The sequence below is a fragment of the Hypomesus nipponensis genome, chromosome 19 (genome assembly GCF_054491055.1).
Source record: "Hypomesus nipponensis isolate SF chromosome 19, ASM5449105v1, whole genome shotgun sequence".
NCBI lineage: Eukaryota > Metazoa > Chordata > Actinopteri > Osmeriformes > Osmeridae > Hypomesus > Hypomesus nipponensis.
In genome coordinates, this window is record NC_140379.1 from 11327446 (window position 1) to 11350931 (window position 23486).

Sequence of the window (23486 nt, forward strand, 5' to 3'; positions counted from 1 at the left end):
TTTATTGAAAATGAGCTAGAAGAGAATGAACGACGCACACAGTTATTTATTATTTCCATCACTGAAAGCACGTTAAATACATAACAGAATACATGTTGCGGTCAGCTGCAAATGATTATTTTGCATAAACATCTATAGGTTGTCAACTATGTTTTGAGAGCAATGTTTTTGAATGAGATGATTCTGTTTTGCAAGCTTTGTTATTGTGGTGATCTGTGCAGGTAGCTCTTTCTGATCTGCTACTCCCGTAAGTAAATTCGCGTGCACACAATGTCATCTGCCCCAAAAGTCTGAAAAGAGGTGAGAGAAAGAACATGGTCAGTAATTGATATATAGTTTCATATTCCATTTAAGAACATTGTTTTAAGCTTCAGACTGTGCGGCCTTAAGATGCTATATGGAGATTTTACACCTAGTATGTACACATTCACACTTGTTTCCATTGGACACCACGCAGTTAGTCACATGGCAGTTGGTAAAGTACAGTGCAGTCGCTGTGAATGAATGAATGCATGAGGAAGCGCGGGGGAGAAACGTTGGGGAGGTGTGTTGCAAGGGGTTGGTCGTCAACCCTGTAAGATGCAAGGGGTTTTATTTTATTATTTTTATATACACTGTTTTCTTCTAGAAGTCACCATGAACCGAGGAATGGACATTACAGCCTTTTTTGCTCAGAAAATACTAAAAAGTTAGAGAAATATCAAGGTATTGAGAGAGCTGGAAGAGGGAGAGCCAGAGGCGTTTGTATGATTTTAATAGGCCTATGCTGCAAAATTAAAGTATTTTAAGGTTTAAATATAATGTGTTCCTGTTTTTTAATGTGACCCTCTGATTAAACACTGCCCCCCAGTAAAATTTGTCTAGAACTGCCACTGGATAGAAGAGAGGGAGGACAAAGAAAGATCGCTCGCCTCTGAAGAATGGTGGCAAGACGGGTCCATCTGCTGTCGGTTGGGGCGTCCAGGGAGACATTAAGGCGCGGTGCGTCAGGGACCATCGGCATTTCCCCAACAGAACATGATCAATGAGGCCCATTACTGCAAGGAGACTTGGGCGACAGCCAGAAACCCCCGCCCCCTTTGCACTGTTGTTGGTATGGTCCTTCTTCAGTCATTTATGGCTTACATTTTTTGGAAACGTTGGACATTTTCTTAGTTTCAAATCTAAAGCATAAAAGTTCTACAAAAATATGCTAAAAATATATTATTCTGTTACTGTAGAAGACCAAGTTCAAATATAGCTATATCTTTCAACTTCTTTTTGCATTGCTTCTAGACTATAGTGTTTTTTGTATGAGAATCACTCATACATAGAATCACTCATAAATGGTTGATCTAGGAATCAAGCACATAAGTTTGAAGTTTAACTGTGCCATGCCTACTTAAGAGTGAAGACAGCTACGACAGGACCCGAGGATCTGAATTATTTCACTCATATAATGGTTGTGTGTTTATTTTTTACCAATGATAATTTGTTATGGTTGACAAATGTTAATAATTACTAAATGATCTACAAATGATTCACAAGGGCTCCAAAAAAAAAACAGTGGTAGCAATTCCTTTAAAAAAAAAAGACTTAACAAATGAATTAGGGTTGCCTTGATTTCTAATTATAAACTGATGATGACTTAATATTATATGCAACAAGAACATTTTGAAAGGTTTGACTTCACAAAGCAACAGGCATTTGATCTGCTCTCTCCCTTTTTAACCAGACTTCCATCCAACATGACCTCAAGGCCATATCATATTACTTATCAATCCAATATGGACTAAAGTACACACCCTTATGTTGGGCGGGAAAATGCTGTATATCCTTGTTGTTCAAAGGCAATTTTTTTGTTGTGAAGCCCCTGCATTTTTTTAAGCATTACTTCCAGAGGTTTTCCCCTTGATTTTACACTATTAGTTGGAGTCAATAAAGAGACTGTCCTCATCACATAAAAATGGAAGGATGCAGTTATTGGCCTCAGTCATTGTGCTCCCTTTGGTCTGTAAAACAAAACAGGCCAGATGTTTACAAAAAGCACATGGCTCTTGGTAATATCACAGCCGGTGCTGGCAAAGGTGAGGTGTTTTTGATGGAATCAAGAACATCCAACTCTTTGTTAGAGGATAGTTTAACAACAAACGTATGGTTGTGTTATATCAGCCTGGGTGTGTACACCTCAAAGTATTCATTGAAGGTCCCACTGGAGTTTTTACAGAGGTGTTATAGAAACTCTGTCCAGCCTGGACTATCAAAGATGATCACAGATGTTCTGTCCTTTCTACAACATTCCTTAAAAAGTTTTGTTAAATTTAAGCAACCTACACAAGTTTTTCTCATTTGGGTGCAGTAGAGGTGCAATTATCAATTGTTTATACATAACATGTAGACCAGCGTATATGGTTTGTTAAAGAGAACTATGAAAACCAATACGTTTCTTACCAGTATGAGTTCGTCTCCTTTCAGTTCCCGGGTCCAGTATGTCTTGGGGCCATTTCCATCCAGAAGGGTTTGCCTGCAGTGCATTTTGTTCTCGGTCTCCCATGTGACGAGGCTCTGGGCAGAAGTGCAAAGCATGAGTATGACCCAATATAGAAACTGTGGTCTGTGTATATTGATATGATTTATTGGTAATAGCTGTATAAAGGGGCACAGTTTCAGTAATTCAGTCATGTTACATCAGACGTAAAAACATAGTGTCTAGATTGGTATAATTGCTAAACGTTTTCTCGAGCCCAGTGGGTACCTTGCACTTCCTGCCATCAACAGTTTCCTCACTAAATTCCTGGCCAATGACAAATGTAATCTCCGTGGTGCGCACAGTGGTGGAGGTCTTGATGTAGAACTGCTCGCCGGTCTGCCTGATCTCAACGTGGGGTTTGGAGGCCGCTGCCACAGCCACCTTTCTCAGCATAGCATTCACCCCTGTGAAGTACAGACAACATTTTTATATTTAATTCATTTAGCTGATGATGTTTTACCAATGCAACAAATAAATCATGCACAGCAGATAGTCAAGGATCAGAAGTGGACAGTCATTTCAGTGTTTAATGCCATGGAACAATCTGTGCACACAATGCAGTATCTGTTAACCTGATGTGAGCAGGGCGCTCTGGTGTCTCACTGAGTAGAGAGCCTACTACATGGGCTAAATCCTTACCGCAGTGGCCCGGGTTTGATTCAAGCCCGGGTCGTTTGCTGCATGTCTTCCCCTCTCTCTACCCTGCCTTTTTTGTCTGTTTTAAACTGTCTCTATCCAATAAAGCTGCAAAGCATAAAAACTGACAACATCAAAAGGGTCATTTGAACCCTACAAAGCAGACCTATATTGCAGCATTTGGAAATACTAGGTGTGCATGTTATGTATCTTAGCCAAAGCAAAGAAACAAATGCATCGGTCCATTAAGTGGCAACTGTGTGTAGCCTCACAAATAAAACTTTAGTCATGTATTCTACCTAGGTTTGCAACATTTAGATGACTACAAAATAAGCCATAAAATATATTAAAACACTAGTCAGTTCGATTTGGGTATTTCATACCAGATTTCATAAGTCTCTATTTCTTCTCATTTCATCATGCAGAGATGAATACAGTTACCACATTTTTGTCTGCTTCTGGCGCCATGGAGTGGAACAAAAGAGATTTAAATTCCCCTTCCAAACATGAAATGTATCCTCACAGGAAGAATGCACAATTTCAGTACAGTGTTGGTGTTAGTATAGCAGTTTGTGTTTAAGGAATAAATAAAAGTAACTTCTTCATAACGTTGTAGAACATGATGGATATTCCTCCTGAGAAGTGATTGCAGCAATACAGTGTTTACCTCCTCTGTCACAGTCACTGTACAAACAACTGGATGAGAAAATGTCGGTCTGTGCCCCATTTGTTTCCCAAATTCTGCATGTTTCCCATCCCTCAAGTACTTCTGGGCCAATACTAAAGCCGTATTGTTTTCACTGCAATTAAAACTGGTGTACAGTACTTGAGTTTTCCAAGGAGGGGATTTCAATCTTTCCGTTATTTTCTTTTCTCTCCCTCACATCTTTGTTTGACAATGAAAAAAGCAAATGATGATGCCGGGGAGTTTTGTCTGAGCCAATAAGTAGGCTAGACCTTGGGCTCAGGGAGAGAGATCTCATTTGGAGTCACAGGAGACAAATTGGATAAAACAAACACAGTGAATTGTCTCACCCATTCAGCACTAGTTGGGCTCAATAGTACAGATGATCTGATTGAATCTCAAGGCCTTCAACTGAAATGGTGCTGGAATTATTTGATGGCATTAAAGGAGAAAAGAGATCATTCCAAATGATTTGCATCACCAGCTAAAACCCCATGTAGGCTATTTTATGCCCATATTGTACACAGGACATACTTTTGAGTTTGCATGGAATCAAGCCCATAGGAACGTTATGCATCTGCCATTTGAAATTGAGATTATAATAAGGGAACTTAAGTCACTCTTAGTTCTGACCATTGAGTGACAGAAACATAGAGAACGACTGAGAACCAGAGACATAGAGGGAAATAGGAGTTTAAAAAAAGGGATAGGGAAAACAGTTTAAATATACTCAAATCCAATTGACAAAATATAGCGTATTTAAAATATCTATAACTACTGTGTTGAGCAGACATATTAAGATATCAAACACACAGTCAACCAGTGAGCCCTAGACATTGTGGTAAAGATTTAATTTGATCTCATCTTTAAAAGCACAGTAATTTAAAGTATTTAAGCTTACCAAGGGCTTTCAGCAGATCATCAAAATTTTCACTGCTCTTCATTTTCCAAGTGCCGGCGAAATTGGGCATTTTCTTGGGGTGGCTGAGGATGTACCTGCCTGTGTCCCTTCTCCTCTTGATGTAGTCTGAATGCTCTCTTTCTGCCTCCTCACAGTCTCTTCCTCTCTCTCTCCTTGTGTAATGATCCTTCACAGTGTGCCTCTCCCTCGCTTTATCACCCCCCCCACCACCACCCTCCTCACACACACACACACATTTTCTCCGTCTCCGACTCCCTCTCTTTCTCTTTAGGCTCTCTATTTCTCCCTCCTTTTTTCCTTCATTCAGTCTCTGGTTTTCTTAATTTTTCCCTTTTTATTTCTATCTCTCAATGGTCAGAACTGAGTGAGTTAAATACCCTTGTTTCTAAAGACTATTTCAAATGACATGCATAGAGGTTCAGATGGGCTAATTTTCAGGCTGTAATATAAATGGAGCCATAGCCTATTCAAGTGGACCGAGTAAAGCCGAATGATGAGGCCATGATCATTGATGTATGATGTCACCACATCAATAATGCCACATTGCAAACAATGTGGCGTTATTGCTGTAGAATGTTAATCGGAAAATTATATTTCATTAAACATATTTGAATGAGCCATTGTGGCAGTGAATTCCCCTTTATACACCCTAATGATGGAATTCATGAGGCCATTCTTGTCACATGATACTTTTTGGGGGAAAGTCAACATTTTCCCTTATTGTTGATTTTTCTGCTTGGTTCAGATAAGGCAGTGCTGAAAACCAAGCTTACCAAGCTTTTTATGCATTTCCCCTCAGGGTGAAGTCATTGTCGGTTCAGCTGTGTACTCCCCAAAACCTATAAAGCACTGCACCTCTTGAGAATAAGTGGCCCACCCAAGCACCCACTCAATTCCCCCACCACCCAAAGTCTGACTTGTTCTCTGTCTCCATGCCTCTTCATCAGTCACTTTGACCGAGTGCCTTTCAGACAGTGGTTGATAATTAATGTATGGAGCAGGGCAAGAAGCACTCTGTCATCCCTTCAGGAAGTCTCTTTTTTTTAAGGGCTCCATCTAGTTCCCAATGTTTGCCTCAATTTGTCTCATTAAACATCTAATTGTTTTCATTTTGGCTTGCCAATTTGCATTCTCATTTATTTTTTTAAACCTCCAAAAATAAGAAAAACAGTTTGAGGCAGATTGAAAAACATCATCTGACCCACAGTGCTAATGAACAATGTTTGACATGTCTCGGATGAACTGTCCCAGGTGCATATTTTTTTCAGAACACTTTTTTTATATTGCTTGTGAAAGACAATTCATGGATTACTGTAAATGCCACAGTAGCACATTTAAAGGACATCTTTACAGCATGCCAACTTGAACAGTGCATGTGGGTTTCCTTGTAAATTGATTCTGTGTAGACATGTCTCTGGGGTGATTTTCTTCCTAAAATAAGTATGCCTTTGTCATTTCATTTTCAGAAATAGTTGAAAGTGGAGTGATTATGGAGGAAACCATTTAGATTGGATTATAACTAAGTTGACCATTTTCTAAAGTAGCCAATCTTTCTTACCTACTGACTAGCTAAATAAGACATTTAGTTACACATGTATGACTTCTATTTATCATAACATCAACTATTGTTATTAGCTATTAGGAACACTGTATCCCAACATACTCACCCAAATCAATGTACAACGATGGGACAATTAACTCTTCTAAAATGTTTTATGAGTCATCAAACGATGGGCATAAAGATCTTTAAAACATTCAATCCTTCATTTGACCAAACCAGCATCATGAGAATGAAGGCTAAACAGGTGCGCTCAATGGTGCAGAATGCTGTGCTGAATTAAGTGCTAGTGACAGTGTTGCTAGAATTTTTTTTACCAAAAATTGCAGCCATACCTCACAAATGAAAGAAACAAAATAATGTTTAAAAGAGTAAAGTTGACTATGAATAATTACTCAAGTTACCCTTCTTATGTCTGTCCCTCACTGTCTAGACTTTGATCACACAAAAACACTGTGGTCTTTTAGTTGGATAAAAAAAAAACATTCCAAGAAGTAGTGCTCATTCAAGTCAAATTACTCCCTTGCTCTCTTAGCTAAGTATTTCACAGAGCAAGTTTTCAGAGAGGAGAAAATTATCCATTACGAGTGAAAAGGACCCAGGGCTTTGCCACTGAAAAGGGTGTGGGAAAAGGAGAAACGTGTTGGAAATATATATTTGAGGATTGGTCATGATATTAACTTACCACAATATCCACAATATCTACTAGAGCATCAGCTTTGCTAATGCCCAGAGAACAGCAAACGGATCAGTTCCACATATGGTTGTGTAGATCCAACCATAAGCTTAAACTATGAATGCATGGAAAGTGTGTTTGTAGAAAAGCATTAGAGATGAAAACTGGCGTAATAGAGATATCCAATGGGTGCTCTGTCCCTTTTAAATGGTCACTCAAATACAATTTATTTACAAAGACTGTCTAAAAATCATCACAAAATATTATTATGGCCTCAATTGTCATTTGATCAATATCAATGACAATATTACAGAAACTACTTAAAAAGGGATTTATGTCAAATACTATATTTTTGTGGTTTCTAAAAAACTACAACTGCATTTGAAGCCCAAATGATCAGAATTAATTCACACTGATTTCACTCCAGTGATTTACTGATACAATACACAAAATCACAACTTGTAATTTCTTACACCTGACACTCCCTTTTGACATGGTTTCCTTTACAGAGTAGTCTGCTGGTGATCCAGCATTCTTAAAACTACACTAAGCACCAAACCCAAAGAGTCTAGTGTATGGCAATAACATTTTTACTTTACAAATGTTTTTGTTATCAATGCAGCAATGGTAAGTATTAAGTTACGTATAAAATTTGAGTTTTGAAGTGGAAACCTATTTATTTCCCTGCTTCATTAAGTGTGTATTCATTCTTAATTCTAAAATACTGCAATCATTCAGGCAGGCATGATACTATACTACCATTTTTTGCATGTGTCTCATCCCTGGTAAACAAATAACCAAATTGTAAAAACTAATTTTTCAAGACTGGTGACTTGTCTTCCACAGTAAAAAGGTTTGGTGCAAAGTGAACTATATTGATCTGTTATCTTTGAGACTCCTCAGGCACAATACTTCACTAATTCTACCACCAGGGACGTGGGGGGAGATAGATGGTTACATTGGACAGCTTCAAGTTTACGTAGATACCCAATAGTTTCATACAAATCTTAAATGTACGAGATTCTGTTTCACATTTGGGGTAACAATAAAGTAAATTAACCACTATGGAGTCACATACAGATTATAATCCAAAATGGCAGAGTTATTACCTCATAGTAATACAACTCTCCACAATTTACTAAAAAGGCAACCACTCAAAAAAGGCAAAAATAAATGTACTTAATTAAAAGACAAGGAAGCCATAATGAAGGAAGAGAGCAGGGAGATTCTGGCTCATTTCCATTTTGGCCCCTACACCTTCAATCTGCAGCTATTTTAGTTTCTCCCGTCCAATCCTTTCATGTATGTGAGACCACCTCTCGATGCAAACCCCTGGGGCCAAAATGGAACTGTGCTGACATCAACAAAGTGCCTTCTACCAGTGTCTAGAGTCCACCAGTTCTGGTCGCAAACTCAGTTTCTTTAGGGTCTCATATCCGACCACCATGACGATTGCTGTGGGAGTGGAGGATATGATGCGAGCCGACAGGCCTTTGGTCATCCCCCAGAATCCCTCCTCAACTATCAGCTGCTTCAGCGTCTCAATGACGGAGGTCCTGCCTTCAACCTGTCAAACACACAAAGACGGTAGTCACAAAATTACCAGCCAATTAAGCAATATTTGTTTAAGGTATTTGTGTTCAATGTCTGTTAAATGCTTTAAATGCAAGTAGTTTTACAGTAAGAAAACTTTGAAATATATGGAAATTGTTCAATATTTTTCTCCAATATGCCAGTGTGATGGCAATTGGATAAATGAATCACGCCTGAATTAAGGCTGTTATCCATCTTGCTACAGGACGTGGAGCAAACACTGAGACAGACTAGAAGTTGACAACCAACATTTGCTCTTTTGGTGAAAGTGTCAGGTGACAGTGACACCCCTGGACTTGACCGATCTGCCTTTTCTTAAAATACTTAATTCTACCTGTACTCTAGCTCTAACCACATCCATAGGGTTGGTGACAGTGGATGCAGTTGCAGCAGCAAGTGGTCCAGCCATGGCTTGCAGAATCAGATGAGGGCAGTCACTGGGTGCCATTTTGGAAAGCTGTTCTGAAAGTCATTGAAAAACTCAGTATGATGAATTTGGGGTAAACGCTTTAAAAATAATGTTCATAAATATATGTATCTAGATATGGATTATACTGCAACAATGAAAATACAGTACACCAACTCGTTTTACCTGCATACAAGTGATAAAAAGGCCACCAGACGGCACTATTAGGGATGTAAGTGAGCAGAGAGGCCACATATCCCCTGTAAAAACCGCGAAAGCCATCTGCAGCAAAAATCTGCGCAATTATGTCCCTGGTTTGGCCGAACGTAATCTTGGCCTTTCCACCTTCCACTCTGGGCTTGATCCGGAAGCGAGTCAGGTGCTCACCTTGTCCCTGCATCATAAGCTGCTGAGAAACCACATCAATTGGGACAGTGATGCTCTGGGCGACCAGGGAAGCTGAGCCGCCAGCCACCAGTGACTTTATGGTATTGTCATTAGAATAGTTGGAAACATACTTCCTGACCAGCTCATAGGTTGTGATGTATGCCTGGCCTGATATTAGCGTGAAGGTATTGACCATGAATCCTCGGTAGAGGCCCCGCACTCCCTCTGTGCGCAAGATCTTAAAGAAAGCGTCAAAGGTCCCATTGTATAGTGACTTGCCCTTTTGCACTTGTAGCCGGGTGCGTATTAGGGTGGCGGGGTATACCGTGGCCCTTATGGACATGGTCATGAACACCCCAAAAGAGTAGAACTTCCTCTTGTCAAGGTCCTCCCATTCGATGATCTGTATGTTCCTCTTCTGTTGCATCCTGCCTCCCAGAGATGCCCCTTCATCAGACTAGCAGCACTCTGATGAGAATAAGAAAATGGTCAGCAACCATTTAACGCTACTATGCAAGCTTCTGCAATGACTACAGACCTGTGACCATTGGTTTGTTGTTATGCTGGACAGCTGTTGACTCAAAGAGAATTGTCACGAACTGCTGAACGAGAACTATTATGACCACAGTTGAACCGCTATTACGTTACACTGGTCCTAGGCCAGTTTATGGTTATCAAGAAATTATTCCCAAATCTGTCAGTGATCAGTCACTGTTTTGTAACGCTTCAAGCAACCTGGTTTACATGATGCTTTCATTTGCTAACTAGCTAACCTAGCTAGCCCAGGTCACACAGGACAAAATGTTCTGAAAGCTGACATAAAGTACCAATCATATCAGAAACGATGCATGTAGGGAGTTACTTTTTGACCTAAAACCGAGAAGCAGAATGTAATCCGGTGTTTGATGCTGTGTGACTGACAAGCAATTTATTTTGATTCATTATTAGGGCTTTAAACATTGGTTTAGCAGATTTACTAGTAATGGCCTAGCACGGGCTTGTTCGCCGAGCTAGCTAGCTAAATGGATGTTAGCCAATGGTCACCCAAGCAAAACTTACCTTGTTGGACAGGTGTTTACAAAAATGGTAAGGTCATCACCAAGATTAATATGTCATAGCTATTACCGCGTGATAAAACAACTAATTTGAAGAGATTCCCCACAGATGTAGCTAAATGTTATGACCGTAAGACGTCTAGTTAGCCTAGCTTGTTTGATTGCTGCTAGCTAGTAGTGTTCCTGTTCTCCCATCAAATGTCATGCTGCTGATCAACCAATTGCTGACTGCAATACCTACATAACTGCGGGTGAAAGGTTATCATAAGGTACGTGTCCGGATCACAGACTGTATGGTCCGGATGTAAATGTATTCTGACTAATGTAACTATTATGGCTTTAGAACATATATGTTGTTTCTTATATTAGTAAGATCTTATTTGGGAACCGACAAGCTACATGCTGCAAAGACTAGTATTTAGACTATGTAACTTCAGAAAGAAAGAACAAAAGGATAAGACAGGTCAGTGCCTAATTAAATGAGAAGGGAAATACATTAGCCGACAGAAGAGTCCATCAAGAGGTTGAGGCATTTAAATATTAAAAAAAGAAGGGAATAACCATATTGTGGAAGGGAAAAGGGAGAATTCCCACAGGAAGACATCAACATTTTTAAATTTCAAAAAATAACTTGGCCAAGTCACTCAGATTTAAAATCTCAGACAGGACTTTCTGGTTGAATAAAAGTTATAATTGTATTCTTATTCTTGAAAGCATTGAACATTACGTATCCATAAATTTCATTCAGTGGCAGAGCCGACGACAGATGGCGGTACTGAGAAATTCGACAAACAAATCTGCTTCTATTCTATCTTGCTTTCTCTACGCCCACAGTGTGTCAGCAACAAACCGCTAGCAAAGCAGACATCCGTCAAAGTGAAATCGTTGTAAGTTACATGTTTTTGTTATTTCATTTATAACTTTTATTGAAATGCCTTGTGTAATTTGATTGTAGCAAGAGAAAGTTATCCAACCAATAAGTTGTAGTCTGTGAAATGCTAGGTTTGTTACCGGTATCTATATAGCTAGCTAGTAGCATTGTTACACTAGTAAGCATGCTACTATTAGCTGCTAGCTGAATTTACTTTCTGTTTCCTTACCTTATGCGAACGACGTTATCGTCCATAATGATTTTGTTATCATGCTAGCTAATAGAGCTATGCTAGCTAACAGAACTATAAAGCTAGCTATGATTTTGCAATCTCATCAGTCAATCCATTTATTTATTTATTTTTGCAGACTTCTTACATACATGTAGCTACACCTTACAAGTTTGCTGTTAACATTTTCGTTTTTGCTCTCGGTTGCTACTGTAGCGATTTGAAACCTAAGGCTAAAATTGCTAGCCCAGTCATAGCCAGTCAGCTAGGCTAGCTTAGTTTTAGCTTCAAAAAGTTGCAAAGTGTAAAGTGTATTAGATTCAGTGCATCAGGCTTCATGTAACTTTTAAGTAAGACAACATTTGATGATTGACTCCATGTTGTTCTATGTGCTCAGTACCGTGATACACTTGGTGGTTAAAATATATATATATATTTTTTTTTTACAGGTGTAATTTGCCTTAAAGCTTGCAGAATGGTAAGAGTTGCAATTCTCCATTTTGATCCAACAATGCTGTGATCCTCTAAAATAGTCCTTGGCAGATGAAAACTGATACGATCACTTGTCCCCCCAAAAGTTTAAATATATATTTACTTTTACCTTCTCATGATGTGTAGTATGCAGTGTATTGCTAAGGCAAGGGTGGATTCCATGGCTTGGTTTTTTTCTGCCAGTAGTATCCTATGAAATCTTGGAAGAAAAATTTAGTGCATATGCCATCCTTAACAATGCTCTCTCTCTTCCCAGTCCCGCAGATATGATTCCCGGACGACAATCTTCTCACCTGAAGGTGTGGGCTTCAGTCTTTATCTTAACCATACTCTTAACTTATTGTTTGAAACTGTTCTTGCACCATAATCAAAAACTCAAATATAGAAATTGACAAGACAACTACTTTGTCTTGGGTAAAATGTTGTGACACAGCTATCTATTCTTTCGAATATTCTTAACTGAGCAGTAGCTTGCACCATAACTAAGCCAAGACCTTGATAGTGTTACTTTATTGATCCCTGGGGAGAGCTGCATTACAGACACAATGACAAAATATACATTTTGCAGGTCGCCTCTATCAGGTGGAGTATGCCATGGAAGCCATTGGTCATGCTGGGACATGTCTGGGGATTCTAGCCAATGATGGTGTGCTGTTGGCAGCAGAAAGGCGTAACATCCACAAGCTGCTCGATGAAGTTTTCTTTTCAGAGAAAATCTACAAGCTCAATGAGTAAGTGGACATGTGACATTCATTGGAAGTGGGTCACCTCTTGTCATGTGACCAATAGTTATCTATTCATCTGATGTGGCCTGTCTTGATGACGACACATGTTATTTGTGTTGGTATAAAAAGCTTACATTTAAATGAAATCTGTGATGCCCTCTTTGACATTGCTTGTAGAAAGGGCTATTCAAGTCAAATTTATATGAATTATAATTAACTCTTTCTTAGATGAGCGGTCTTGCCGATTGCAAAAATGTTAAAAATATGTCAAATGTATTTTGTTTTTCAGAGACATGGCTTGCAGTGTAGCTGGTATAACCTCAGATGCCAATGTTTTAACCAATGAGCTGAGACTAATTGCACAGAGGTAAGTGTGGTGGTGTTGTTTGATTAACCATCTACTATGGATGTCCATTCTTCCCTTTCTATGCATGAATTCCAGTATTACCGGAAATAAATGTACTCTTTTCTGGATGATTTCTAATATCTGTAAATTATTTTGATCAGATATCTACTGCAATACCAGGAGCCAATTCCCTGTGAGCAATTGGTGACGGCCCTGTGTGACATCAAGCAGGCCTACACACAGTTTGGAGGTAATCCATGTAAAGATTAAATAATGGATAGGATAGGTAGCACCTTGTAGAAACTGTAGGATGTATATAAATAGCAATTGATACACAATAGACATAAGGCATGACGGTAAACTAAACAGCAGATCTGTGTCTTTAAAATGTATAATTTGTTTTCCAGGCAAGAGGCCGTTTGGAGTGTCACTGCTGTACATGGGCTGGGACAAACACTATGGCTTCCAGCTGTATCAGAGCGACCCTAGTGGGAACTATGGGGGTTGGAAGGCCACTTGCATCGGCAATAACAGCGCTGTGAGTCTGTCCAAACTTTCAGCAATATTGCATGGTTACCTTGGCATTTTACTGGCAGGTGTGGCACATTTTCAAAGGAATCTTTGCAAATCTCTCTTCAAACCTGCATGTGCTCTATAAAACGGTATTGTAGAGAAGCAGTCTCAATGAACTAGGCTGAAATGTAAGCCTATGTGCGGTTAAAATAAGTAGTTGGTGTTCTCCAGTGCCCGTAAAGAACAAAAAGTGTTTGAAGGCATTTAACTCGGTGGATATATGCAACAAAAAAAAAGGCAAAAAAGCAAGTGTCTGAGATGGCACTGTCTTGGCAGTAGATGGCGCCATTACACTAGGTTTGTTTTTGAAATATTACTGGCATTTTGGAAATTGCGAACAAAAACATTTTGGTATGATGATATGTTGTATGGTAGTGTGGACAATTTAAGTTGTAAATATTAGTAACAACTATCCAATAAAAGTGTGACCCTATGTATCTATTATTTTGAGATTCAAATGTTGTCTACTGTTGTTTCAGGCTGCAGTGTCAATGCTCAAGCAGGATTTTAAAGAGGGTGAGATGACCCTGTCTTCTGCGCTGGCATTGGCCGTTAAAGTGCTGAACAAGACCATGGACGTCAGCAAGCTCTCGGCAGAGAAAGGTGAGGTTGACATTTCCTAAGCCGTGTCGAATGCCTCGACAAGTGACTAGCATGCGCTACATGGCTGTTGCTATTTTTGCATTCAGAGCACGACTGTTTGTTTTTGTAACCAGATCTCATGTAAATATGTGGTGATGCCCTTTACCACCACTATGGTGTGCTAGTCCATACCAAGATATAGACCAAGAACAATATGCATAGTCCAGGGCTTCCAATGTTTAAATCTAAGTTTGGAATGGTGGTTAATACATGTGTGTTCCATATATACAAATAAAACCCCATCCATAGGAATACAATTAGTCAACACCATCTGGAAACACCATTTTAATGTAATTTGGTTACACAGTGCAACGTGCAAATCCTGAACAACAGCTAGAAATAGTCAATGGGATTATGTGTGACTCATGGATGTTCTGGCCTCTACAGTGGAAATAGCCACACTGACCCGTGAGGATGGCAAGACCAAGATCAAGGTGCTGAAACTGAAAGAAGTTGAGGATCTCATCAAACGTCATGAGGCAGAGGAAGCAAAGGCAGAGAAGGACAAGAAGGAGAAGGAGCAGAAGGAGAAAGACAAATAAGCACTCGTCAATTGCACAAGTGATAGTAAATTGAAAAATAGATTCATCCACCTCTAACATGTTTAACGTTTGTCTTTTCTTTAATAAAATATGTAAAACACTTGTTTTGTTTAATTCCGGGAGGACTTCTTGTTTGTCACCATTGACTACCCAACATTATTTATATTTATGCTTGGAACTATTGTTCTCTTAAGGATGGTGGTTTCTCTTTTTTCTCTTCTATAATTTGCCATTCAAGCCCTAGATTTAACCAACCTGAGTTGGCTTATTTGCAAGTCAATTGTCAAAGTATGGTGGGTGAGTTGGGGAGTCCTGTTAGTGAAATCTGCTCTGGGAATATTTGACTAATTTCATAAATATTAAGAATTGTGTTTGTCAAAGAATTTTCCTGGTACATGGTATCCCTGCCTTAAATGACCATCTCTAAGCTAGTTCTGCCACCAACCAACACCTAATGTTCTAATGTATTAACAATGTAACAGCTTACTCGTAAACAACAAATACTAGTCAGAGACAAAATAAAATGTTTATTTGACAATTTACACTACCCTGTGATTACCATTGCATGGGTATGGAATGTTAAATTTTGGATATCTAGCTAAATAATGTGCACTTGGTTAAGTAAAAATATGTGCAGCTACAAATTTGCAGGAGGTGGCTAATACATTCTCACACAAATACCAAATAATTCTCTCACTTCAATGCACAACCATGGAAAAAATGTTTGCAAGCATTAACTTCACTTTCCTACCCTACTGCAGGTCTTACTGAGCACTGGGATTACTTTCTAAAACACAAACTGCACAAGCAAATCTTTGCATTTGTGTCTTAAAGTTATCAAATCATTCACTCATTACAGGAATACAAATTCAGGTAATGGCAGCACAGTAACATAACTAAGTGAACTGGTTTAAATTATTGAATAAATCTGAGCAAATATATGGATTAGAATTAGACATTTTGGATATCAGAAATCCAATAACTTGCTAGCTTGTGCTATACTTTCCTTTATAAATTGTCAAAAATATTTGACTGTCTACTCTTTTAGACTTGTATTGCAACTACATAAGGTAGAAGGAAAAAGTAGTATTTTTAGCACCAAGTGACCCACTTAAAGTTGAAACTGTGACACAAGCAACATAGAAGTCGACAAAATTACAAACAACCAAATGGATAATCTTCAGTTTTTCTATTATTGAAGACTGACTAACCAAAAACATCCACCAGTCTGCATTTGAGCTACAGCATTTAGGGCTTTCTTCCAGATTAAGTGACATGTAGGCTGCTATAAAACAAGACAACAGACAAAAAAGGTGATACAGCCAGTCCCAGTAGGCTTAACTAGCTTCCATCACTTCCATCCTTTCTATCCCAGATCAGATCCCAGATCATTCTATTACAGATCAGACCTAAGGTAATGAAAGAAGCTATGTAAGACTGTAGGGACAAGGCACTAAATAATTCAGTATAGAGTTAACCTGGAATCAAATATTGCTCCAGTTTGAATCATTGTCATATCTGTCCACAATAAATAATAACAATCCACTGTATCCATCCATGTGTTCAGTTCAGTCTTCATCAGAGCAAACCGGTGCCATGGAATAGACTAGGAACAGAAGGTCTGCCCTTACGGGCAACAGAGGGTGGCCTGGCTTCACAACTTCAAAGCCCATGTAGTGGAAAGTTCTGGTAAGAACGGCTGGAACGCAGACAAAATGGAGTGTCACTGCAGTTTCCACTATGTTTGATTATGTATGTCATTATTTTGTAGCATGGGTAAAAGTGTTCAGTAAACCATTATTACTAGAGCCTGTTTTCTGCACTAAATGTTGATAAAAACGCACTCACATCGATCCTCCCTGCTTTTGGAGAACCAAAGAAACACGTGGCTGACTCCCAACTTCTCCTCTGCAAACTCGAGAAGACTGGTTAGACTGAAAAGAGAAAATAGGAAGGGATGAGTGAATCTTAGGCTCATCTTATTTTTCACTCCAATCTACTTATAATGCTGTATTTCCTTCTTCAACAGAGCTGATACCTAAATCATTTTACAGTTTAAAGTTATTTAAATGTAGAGATGCCCTTTTACACTAAGTCTTAAATAGGATCATAATTACATTCTGACTATAAAAAGCATTTGCATGTCATCTAGGTCCTTACCCTTCTTTACTACCCTCTGGGAGAGTACCCTCTGGGATTTCCAGGAAGAGGTTATCTGCAGTCACCACCGCCTTCCAGCATGCACTATGGTGCTCGCTCAGCCAGTAGTTAAAGTATAGGATGGGAAAGACTCCATGCACAGAAGTCACCTGAGTCACCGTCAACCTACCATCCTGAAGAAAGTCACAATTTATTACCCACAAATATTATTCATTATTGGTAACATCTTTTTAATTTTGTTTTATATTCTTTGTATTCAACTAGGCACGTCAAATTAGCTCATCCACTTTGCACATTCTGAGATGATGGGATTGCCAATATGCTTAATCTTTTCTAAACAATGATGATTGATGATGATCATTTGATAAATGTTCCCCTTCAGAGACAAATCGCATGAATCAATTATGTGTTTCAAAGCTGTCTGAGGGTGCCAATCAAGTAATGGAATGCTAAACCTTGGATTTATATAATGTGGTTTAGTTTTTCTCTAGGCCAGATTATCTTGAATTCCAGATATAGTAACCCATATTCCCCAATACACATGCAAAACACTATTTGACTCCATTTTCATTGATGTACACAAGGACTTGCAATTCTTATGAGCATTAATTTGTAACGGAATTGTATTTTAACATTTACCCAACCTATGGGTTTGCTTGACTACATTTTTAAAATAAAATGTCACACCAAGCTGTAAAAAAGACACTTACATTGTGGAGGAGCTTTTGGAGAGGGGGATCCCTTCCAGTCCCTCGCCCACCCGGGATCTTCAGCTGTGGGTGAGGGACATCAGGAGCACCACAGAGGCCCCGGGGCCTCTTCTTTGGGGAAGCAAATGTTGGCTTTAAGCAACAACGCCACAGGGCTGGAATGACAATAAAGAGTAGACATCAGGCCTAGAATAGATTTGGTCTCTAAACATAAATAGTAAATTGCAACAATAAGTGTTCCCTGTTTTTCATCTGTTAACATTTTACTGGTAAGAGGTCCAGTCATTGTTTGATTTATCCTTTTAACTGATTTTGACTTAGGACGATTTGTTTATTAAATATATGTAAATATAAAAAACAGCTCAATGTTTCTTTTCATGGTCTAAATTCTCTTCAATCAGAAATATCTTGGTCGTTTTTAAAGTTTTAACAGAAAAGTGGATTTGGGCCAGGAATTAGGACTTACATTTACGTTTATTTAGACTTACCATAGGCTAAAAATGCATTATTCCAACACCCAATGCAACAACATGGATATAGTTGGTCATTATGCATTCAGGAGTAGATTCATTATTAGGAATATCTGTGCAGCAGAATGTCAGCAACTTTCACCCACATACTGTAGTCATGGTTGGGAAACATGCATCCTAAGATTATACAAAACTTCCAAGGAATGGAGTAGACCCAAATACTTTAATTAGTTCTCAAATTTTTCATAATTTACATCGCGCAGAGAGTATAGGATTTTTCCACTGTCGAGCAAGAGCGGTTCTGAAGTGTCTTATATAACGTCCTCTTGGGAGCATTCGCATAGAGCAGCGGTTGTGTAACAGAGCGAGATCGGGTGGCAGAGATTGTGCTGAGACATGAGTTCTCCTATGACCTTTCTCTGCGCACGACTAGTCTTATAATTGTGTGATGTATATTTTCGTGAGAAACGTCATATTTTGGACAGAGTGAGTTTAAATGAATTAAGTGGCTGGCTTTTCTTAAAAATCGCTTACATGTCTTTATTGACATTGAGTCTGAGAGGTGTGTTTATGTTCTTTTATTATTGTATAACTTCCCTCCGTTCTATATGTCTTGCAACATAATGTATAATAAACAACATAACATAAACCATGTGTTGAACATATTCTATCCTTATCGGGCACTTTTTGTAGCCTTATTGGAACTATTATAGATAATATATGCTAGCTGTAATAGCTACAGCTATAATATATCATATAGGCCGATATTACATTCGTATACCTCCATTAGGCCAACCAATTTATCGTGTTAAAATGGTGTTGACAATATGAACTTTGCAAATCAAACAGTTCTGGTAGCATTAATGGTGAATTCTACTATCAATAGGAAGTTTTGGGTGATACCTGTTCAACACGTCTAAGACATCCATTTGTGGTCTGCAAAGTCTTACCTTTCCTCAGTAGCCAGCATTATTTTCAGAAAATTAACAGCAATGTCCCTACAACCGAAACAATAGCCTAACTAATAGCAAAAGTTCGATAGAAAATTCACCATCCGTGAGGTGCACACGATGTGCACACAATGACGTATCTTTCAGACAAGTGGAGGAGAGGAGAAAGGTTATAAGGAGAGGATAGACAGCGTTAAATCCAGAACATAACCTACAGCCACAACAGTATGTGCCTGGTCTATTTAACTCGTTCATGCTTACTTTCAGGCGCATGCGCTAACACGTCATTATCGCTGGACGTTGTTTTTCCGATCACCAAATTATACAGTAGCCTAACAAATGTCCCCTAAAATCTATTATTAGCATTACAGCATTTTTACCACTTGTACCGTAGCATTGCATGGCGGTTATGTTCAGATACGATAATTTTCTTCTGCCATGCATATGTAGGCTACTGTGTGTAGCAAAGATTTTAACTGCGGAGACCTTACCCGTGCAACGCCTCAGACTCTTCCAAAGACCAGAGCCTGTTTAAGTAGAGCCTTGCCACTCCCTGTTAAGCCCCATTGTACCGAATTGTGTTGCAGTTCCACCAGAGTTCCACTGGGAGTGATCGCGGTCGAGTGCAAAATGAATGGCCGTTTATGGAGCTAAACGGCTAAATGTGTCTCTATCGCCTGATTGTCGTTGATAAATCTCAGATTTGATTGTACTTTTTGCAAGTTCAACATGGATTACAGGTCAAAAGTTGAATGAACGAGTACTTATGTCCTTTCGATTTCTTACAGGGCAAGTCGTTGTTGCCCATAACACGCTAGCATTCTGCTAACGAATGCTGATTGGTTAGTGAAGGACTGACTACGACCAGAGATCCCGCTTGATGGCATCCGAAGCAGAACCAGAATGTCAGCATTAGCAATATTAGCAACAACATTAGCAATCCAAAACTCTTTTTAGCATGTGTATTGACAGGGAGAGCCTAACCTGTCAGCTGTGTTGTCGATGCCTCCAGAGAAAAGTGGAAGTAACCAGAGCTTGCCGTCAAGCAATAGCTCTGGTCGTAGGATGTGAATGACGTCCATTACATTTTCAAAGGCTTTTTAGAACAGAAAGGCGACACACCCAGCGGTGTGTATTTTTTTGCCTCCCTTTTCGAATTCAGAATTCAAATTACTAGACAAAAAATTATATTCTGAGAAAAGTAGATTTTGAGGGGTATAGCTCCCAGGGCTCTCAAGTGTCACGCATCCAGCGTGACAGTCACTCATTTCGGTCTTTTGTCACGCCCTCCCTCACATATTGTATTTCTCACGCAGAAAAAATATATTTATAATGTATTTAATATGCAACACCCAACCTCTGGGCGCGTCTCCCCTAGAGTTCTTAGTCGAGCCTGCCACTTATCAAAAAAAGAAAAGGTCTATACAATAGCCAATTGGAAAATAGCAATTGTATCTGGTTAAGATTCAATGCAACAACCAATGGGAAAAAAGCATATCCTGTAATTTTTTGTGAGTCTATTAGAGGTTTTCCGAAAATTTTGTTCACCTACAAAGCAAACCGCTGGAGCTTGAGCATCACTTTGAGCACAGTCATGATCTCCTGTTTTAATGTAACAAAAAATTCACAAGGTTTTTGACACAAACAATGACTTGACTGCTGTTCGAAAATGTTTCCCAGATAATTAGCATCCGTTTTTCATGAGTCTCTTAACCAACAGTTTTACAGTCTGTTCACTGACAACACCTGCTCAGAACAAGTCATTCATAGATGTAGCCGGTGTGTATCGGTGAAACTCACTCCTCAGGTAATTAGAAAGCCATTCGCATCAATTATTATCTAGCTTTTCGTTGGCGTAGTTGGTAGTGGTGGCGCTTTAGATGTCTGAGTTGGCAGGTTCGTAGGCTACCCAGTACTGTACAAACACTACTCTGGTACCATTGACTTTTAAAATAATGTCATATTTTATAATTATATCCTGGCCATGGATGCATTAATCATTGCTGCCTTTCCAAGATGTCAGGTAAAAAGCAATTAACTAATTAATTTTGACCCCCTGACGGGAAGGTGAGAGAATGTCACTCTTGCCTGTCTTCAAAACTTGAGAGCCCTGCTGCTCCATAGACCTCCATTCATTCTGCACTCGACCGTTAGCGCTCTCATATGGAACTTCAGTGGAACTGCAACCAGTTCAGAACCCGGAAGTTTCTCGAGAGTGGCAGTTCTCCCCATAGATATATCTATGGTTCTCCCTATATTAGACATTATCTGCAAAGACCGTTGAAGAAGTCCCTCATTCTCGCAGGGGTCCCCAAACTTATTTCTGCGATGGCCAGATAATTTTTTTTTAAATTACATGGGCCGGAGTACCAGTATTATTGTGGAGATTTTATTATGATTTTAAATGTATTTATTATGCTAGAATAGTTCATTATTTTGTTATGCACCATACATAACACCATACCGTACAACACATACCGTACATACAACAATTGGTATATAGCCTATTAAAAGAGCATTATTAGTATCGTAATGACCCTTTTTAATATTCATTGCTATCAAAACACTTACTTACTTATGCAAAAGTAATCTGTGTGATTATTTTTATTGTATTTTTTTAATAAAAAATAAAAGTATCTGGCATTGTTCAGAGGGCCAGTCCAAATGCGTGGGCGGGCCGTATTCGTACCGTATATTGCCGTAGTATTTGTTTTTGGTCAGCTTTGGGCAAAAGTTAAGAAACAGTTCACATTTCAAGGTGAAATTGCATTAAATTGCGCATGGCATTTCTGAATGATGTCTGCCTGTTTAACTAAACAAGTAATCAAAATTATGACAGGCTAAAAGACTGCCAGGATTCGAACCTGTGACCTTGCACTTTGTAGGACATTATTTCAACCCATTGAGCTACCCTCAAGGATGGAAATATGGTCAGTTACTGAAAAAAAAGGAAGCCGTTTCTCCTGTAGCACGGATTGTTCGATTTGGCCAAAGTTTAAACAGCTGTAATTCAATGATCTTTTGACACATCCATGTGAAATTGCGCATGGGACTTCAGAACGATGTCATCCTGTAAACAGATATTCAATTTTAAGGCAGGCTCAAAGACTGTGGCTGGATTCAAACCTTCGACCATATCTTTGCAGGTCACCGACACCAATCCAACCCGTTGAGCCATTCTCATTGTTGATTATTGTCATGTTCAGTTGCATTATAAAACAGTAAACTGTTTTATACAGCTGTTTCTCCTGTGTTAAGCGTTGTTAGATAGAGCCAAAGTTGAAACAGCTCTAATTCAATCATATTTTGACATGTCAAGGTGAAATTGTTAATGGTACTTCAGAGTGATGTCATCTTGAACCCTATTAGGTTTGAAAAACCCTCAGTCAAAATTATATTTGATTTATTGACATAAAGATATTGTGGCAACGTAGATATTTACATAAATACACCCCTTTCAACCATTTTGAATATTTCATGTCACCCTACATAAAGACATCAATTCTACACATCTGTACAACATTTCAAATCAATTGGATCTTTAGTTTAAAAGGAGAGGCATTTTAAAGATTTCCCCAAGTTTTCACTGTACAGGAAAATCCATCATGGCAAACCTTATGGGTTGGCTTTTTTTCCCCCATGAGAAATGAGGCATATACACAGAGTTTCAGATAAATTGGAGCAATGGGATGGAAATTCTATTCCACATTGAAAATCTGACTTTCGGGTGTGGCCTGTGGCGTCCCCTACAGTCGAAGGTGTCCCATATTTGGTGTGGGGGTACCCACTCGGATGTAGTATCAATGTGCCAATTAGAAAATATGTTATCAATAACATGTTGAGTTATTGTGGCGCTAGGAGAAGAAGATGAATACAAAAAATAAAAAATAAAGCCTAACAAATACAATAGGGTCTCTCCTACCGGAGGAACCCTAAATATATATGTGAGAGAACAATGGTTGTGCTCGCCGAAGCACCTAGGCTGTTAAGCACCTGGGATGCATCTGGGAAGCACCTAGGCTGCACCTAGGCTGTTAAGCCCCTTGGAAGCACTTGGGAAGTACCTAGGCTGTTAAACACCTGGGAAGCACCTAGGCTGTTAAGCACCTGGGATGCACCTGGATAGCACCTAGGCTGTTATGCACCTGGGAAACACCTGGGAAGCTCCTGGAAAGCACCTGGGAAGCGCCTAGGCTGTTAAGAACCTGGAAAGCACCTGGGAAGCACCTAAGCTAGGAAGCACCTAGGCTGGGAAGCACCTGGGAAGCACTTAGGCTGGGAAGCACCTGGGAAGCACCTAGGCTGTTAAGCATCTTGGAAGCACCTGGGAAGCACCTGGGAAGCACCTG

At 39.2% G+C, this 23486-nt stretch overlaps 4 protein-coding genes across 4 annotated transcripts; 1 reads left to right on the top strand and 3 right to left on the bottom strand.

Moving 5' to 3' along the window:
- Window positions 1–20: 20 nt before the first annotated feature.
- On the bottom strand, window positions 21–4897 carry LOC146247008 (cellular retinoic acid-binding protein 1). Its single transcript, XM_084681710.1, has 4 exons — window positions 4732–4897; window positions 2735–2913; window positions 2431–2544; window positions 21–290 (listed from the first exon to the last, which is right to left on the bottom strand). Exons 1-4 carry the CDS (start codon window positions 4799–4801, stop codon window positions 240–242), a joined length of 414 nt encoding a protein of 137 aa, XP_084537836.1. The 5' UTR covers window positions 4802–4897; the 3' UTR covers window positions 21–239.
- A 1549-nt stretch (window positions 4898–6446) lies between these two features.
- On the bottom strand, window positions 6447–10670 carry slc25a44b (solute carrier family 25 member 44b). The gene is made up of 4 exons (XM_084681715.1): window positions 10432–10670; window positions 9172–9840; window positions 8914–9041; window positions 6447–8553 (listed from the first exon to the last, which is right to left on the bottom strand). The coding sequence occupies exons 2-4, from the start codon at window positions 9797–9799 to the stop codon at window positions 8362–8364; spliced, it is 948 nt and encodes a 315-aa protein (XP_084537841.1). The 5' UTR covers window positions 9800–9840; window positions 10432–10670; the 3' UTR covers window positions 6447–8361.
- A 522-nt stretch (window positions 10671–11192) lies between these two features.
- On the top strand, window positions 11193–14947 carry psma4 (proteasome 20S subunit alpha 4). The gene is made up of 9 exons (XM_084681717.1): window positions 11193–11314; window positions 11977–12005; window positions 12276–12318; window positions 12588–12750; window positions 13034–13111; window positions 13252–13340; window positions 13498–13628; window positions 14143–14266; window positions 14693–14947. The coding sequence occupies exons 2-9, from the start codon at window positions 12003–12005 to the stop codon at window positions 14845–14847; spliced, it is 786 nt and encodes a 261-aa protein (XP_084537843.1). The 5' UTR covers window positions 11193–11314; window positions 11977–12002; the 3' UTR covers window positions 14848–14947.
- A 412-nt stretch (window positions 14948–15359) lies between these two features.
- On the bottom strand, window positions 15360–19129 carry oaz2a (ornithine decarboxylase antizyme 2a). The gene is given in 5 exon segments (XM_084681718.1): window positions 15360–16546; window positions 16696–16781; window positions 17008–17180; window positions 17718–17798; window positions 17800–19129. Coding segments are annotated over 5 exon segments (675 nt in total). The 5' UTR covers window positions 18004–19129; the 3' UTR covers window positions 15360–16415.
- Window positions 19130–23486: the final 4357 nt, after the last annotated feature.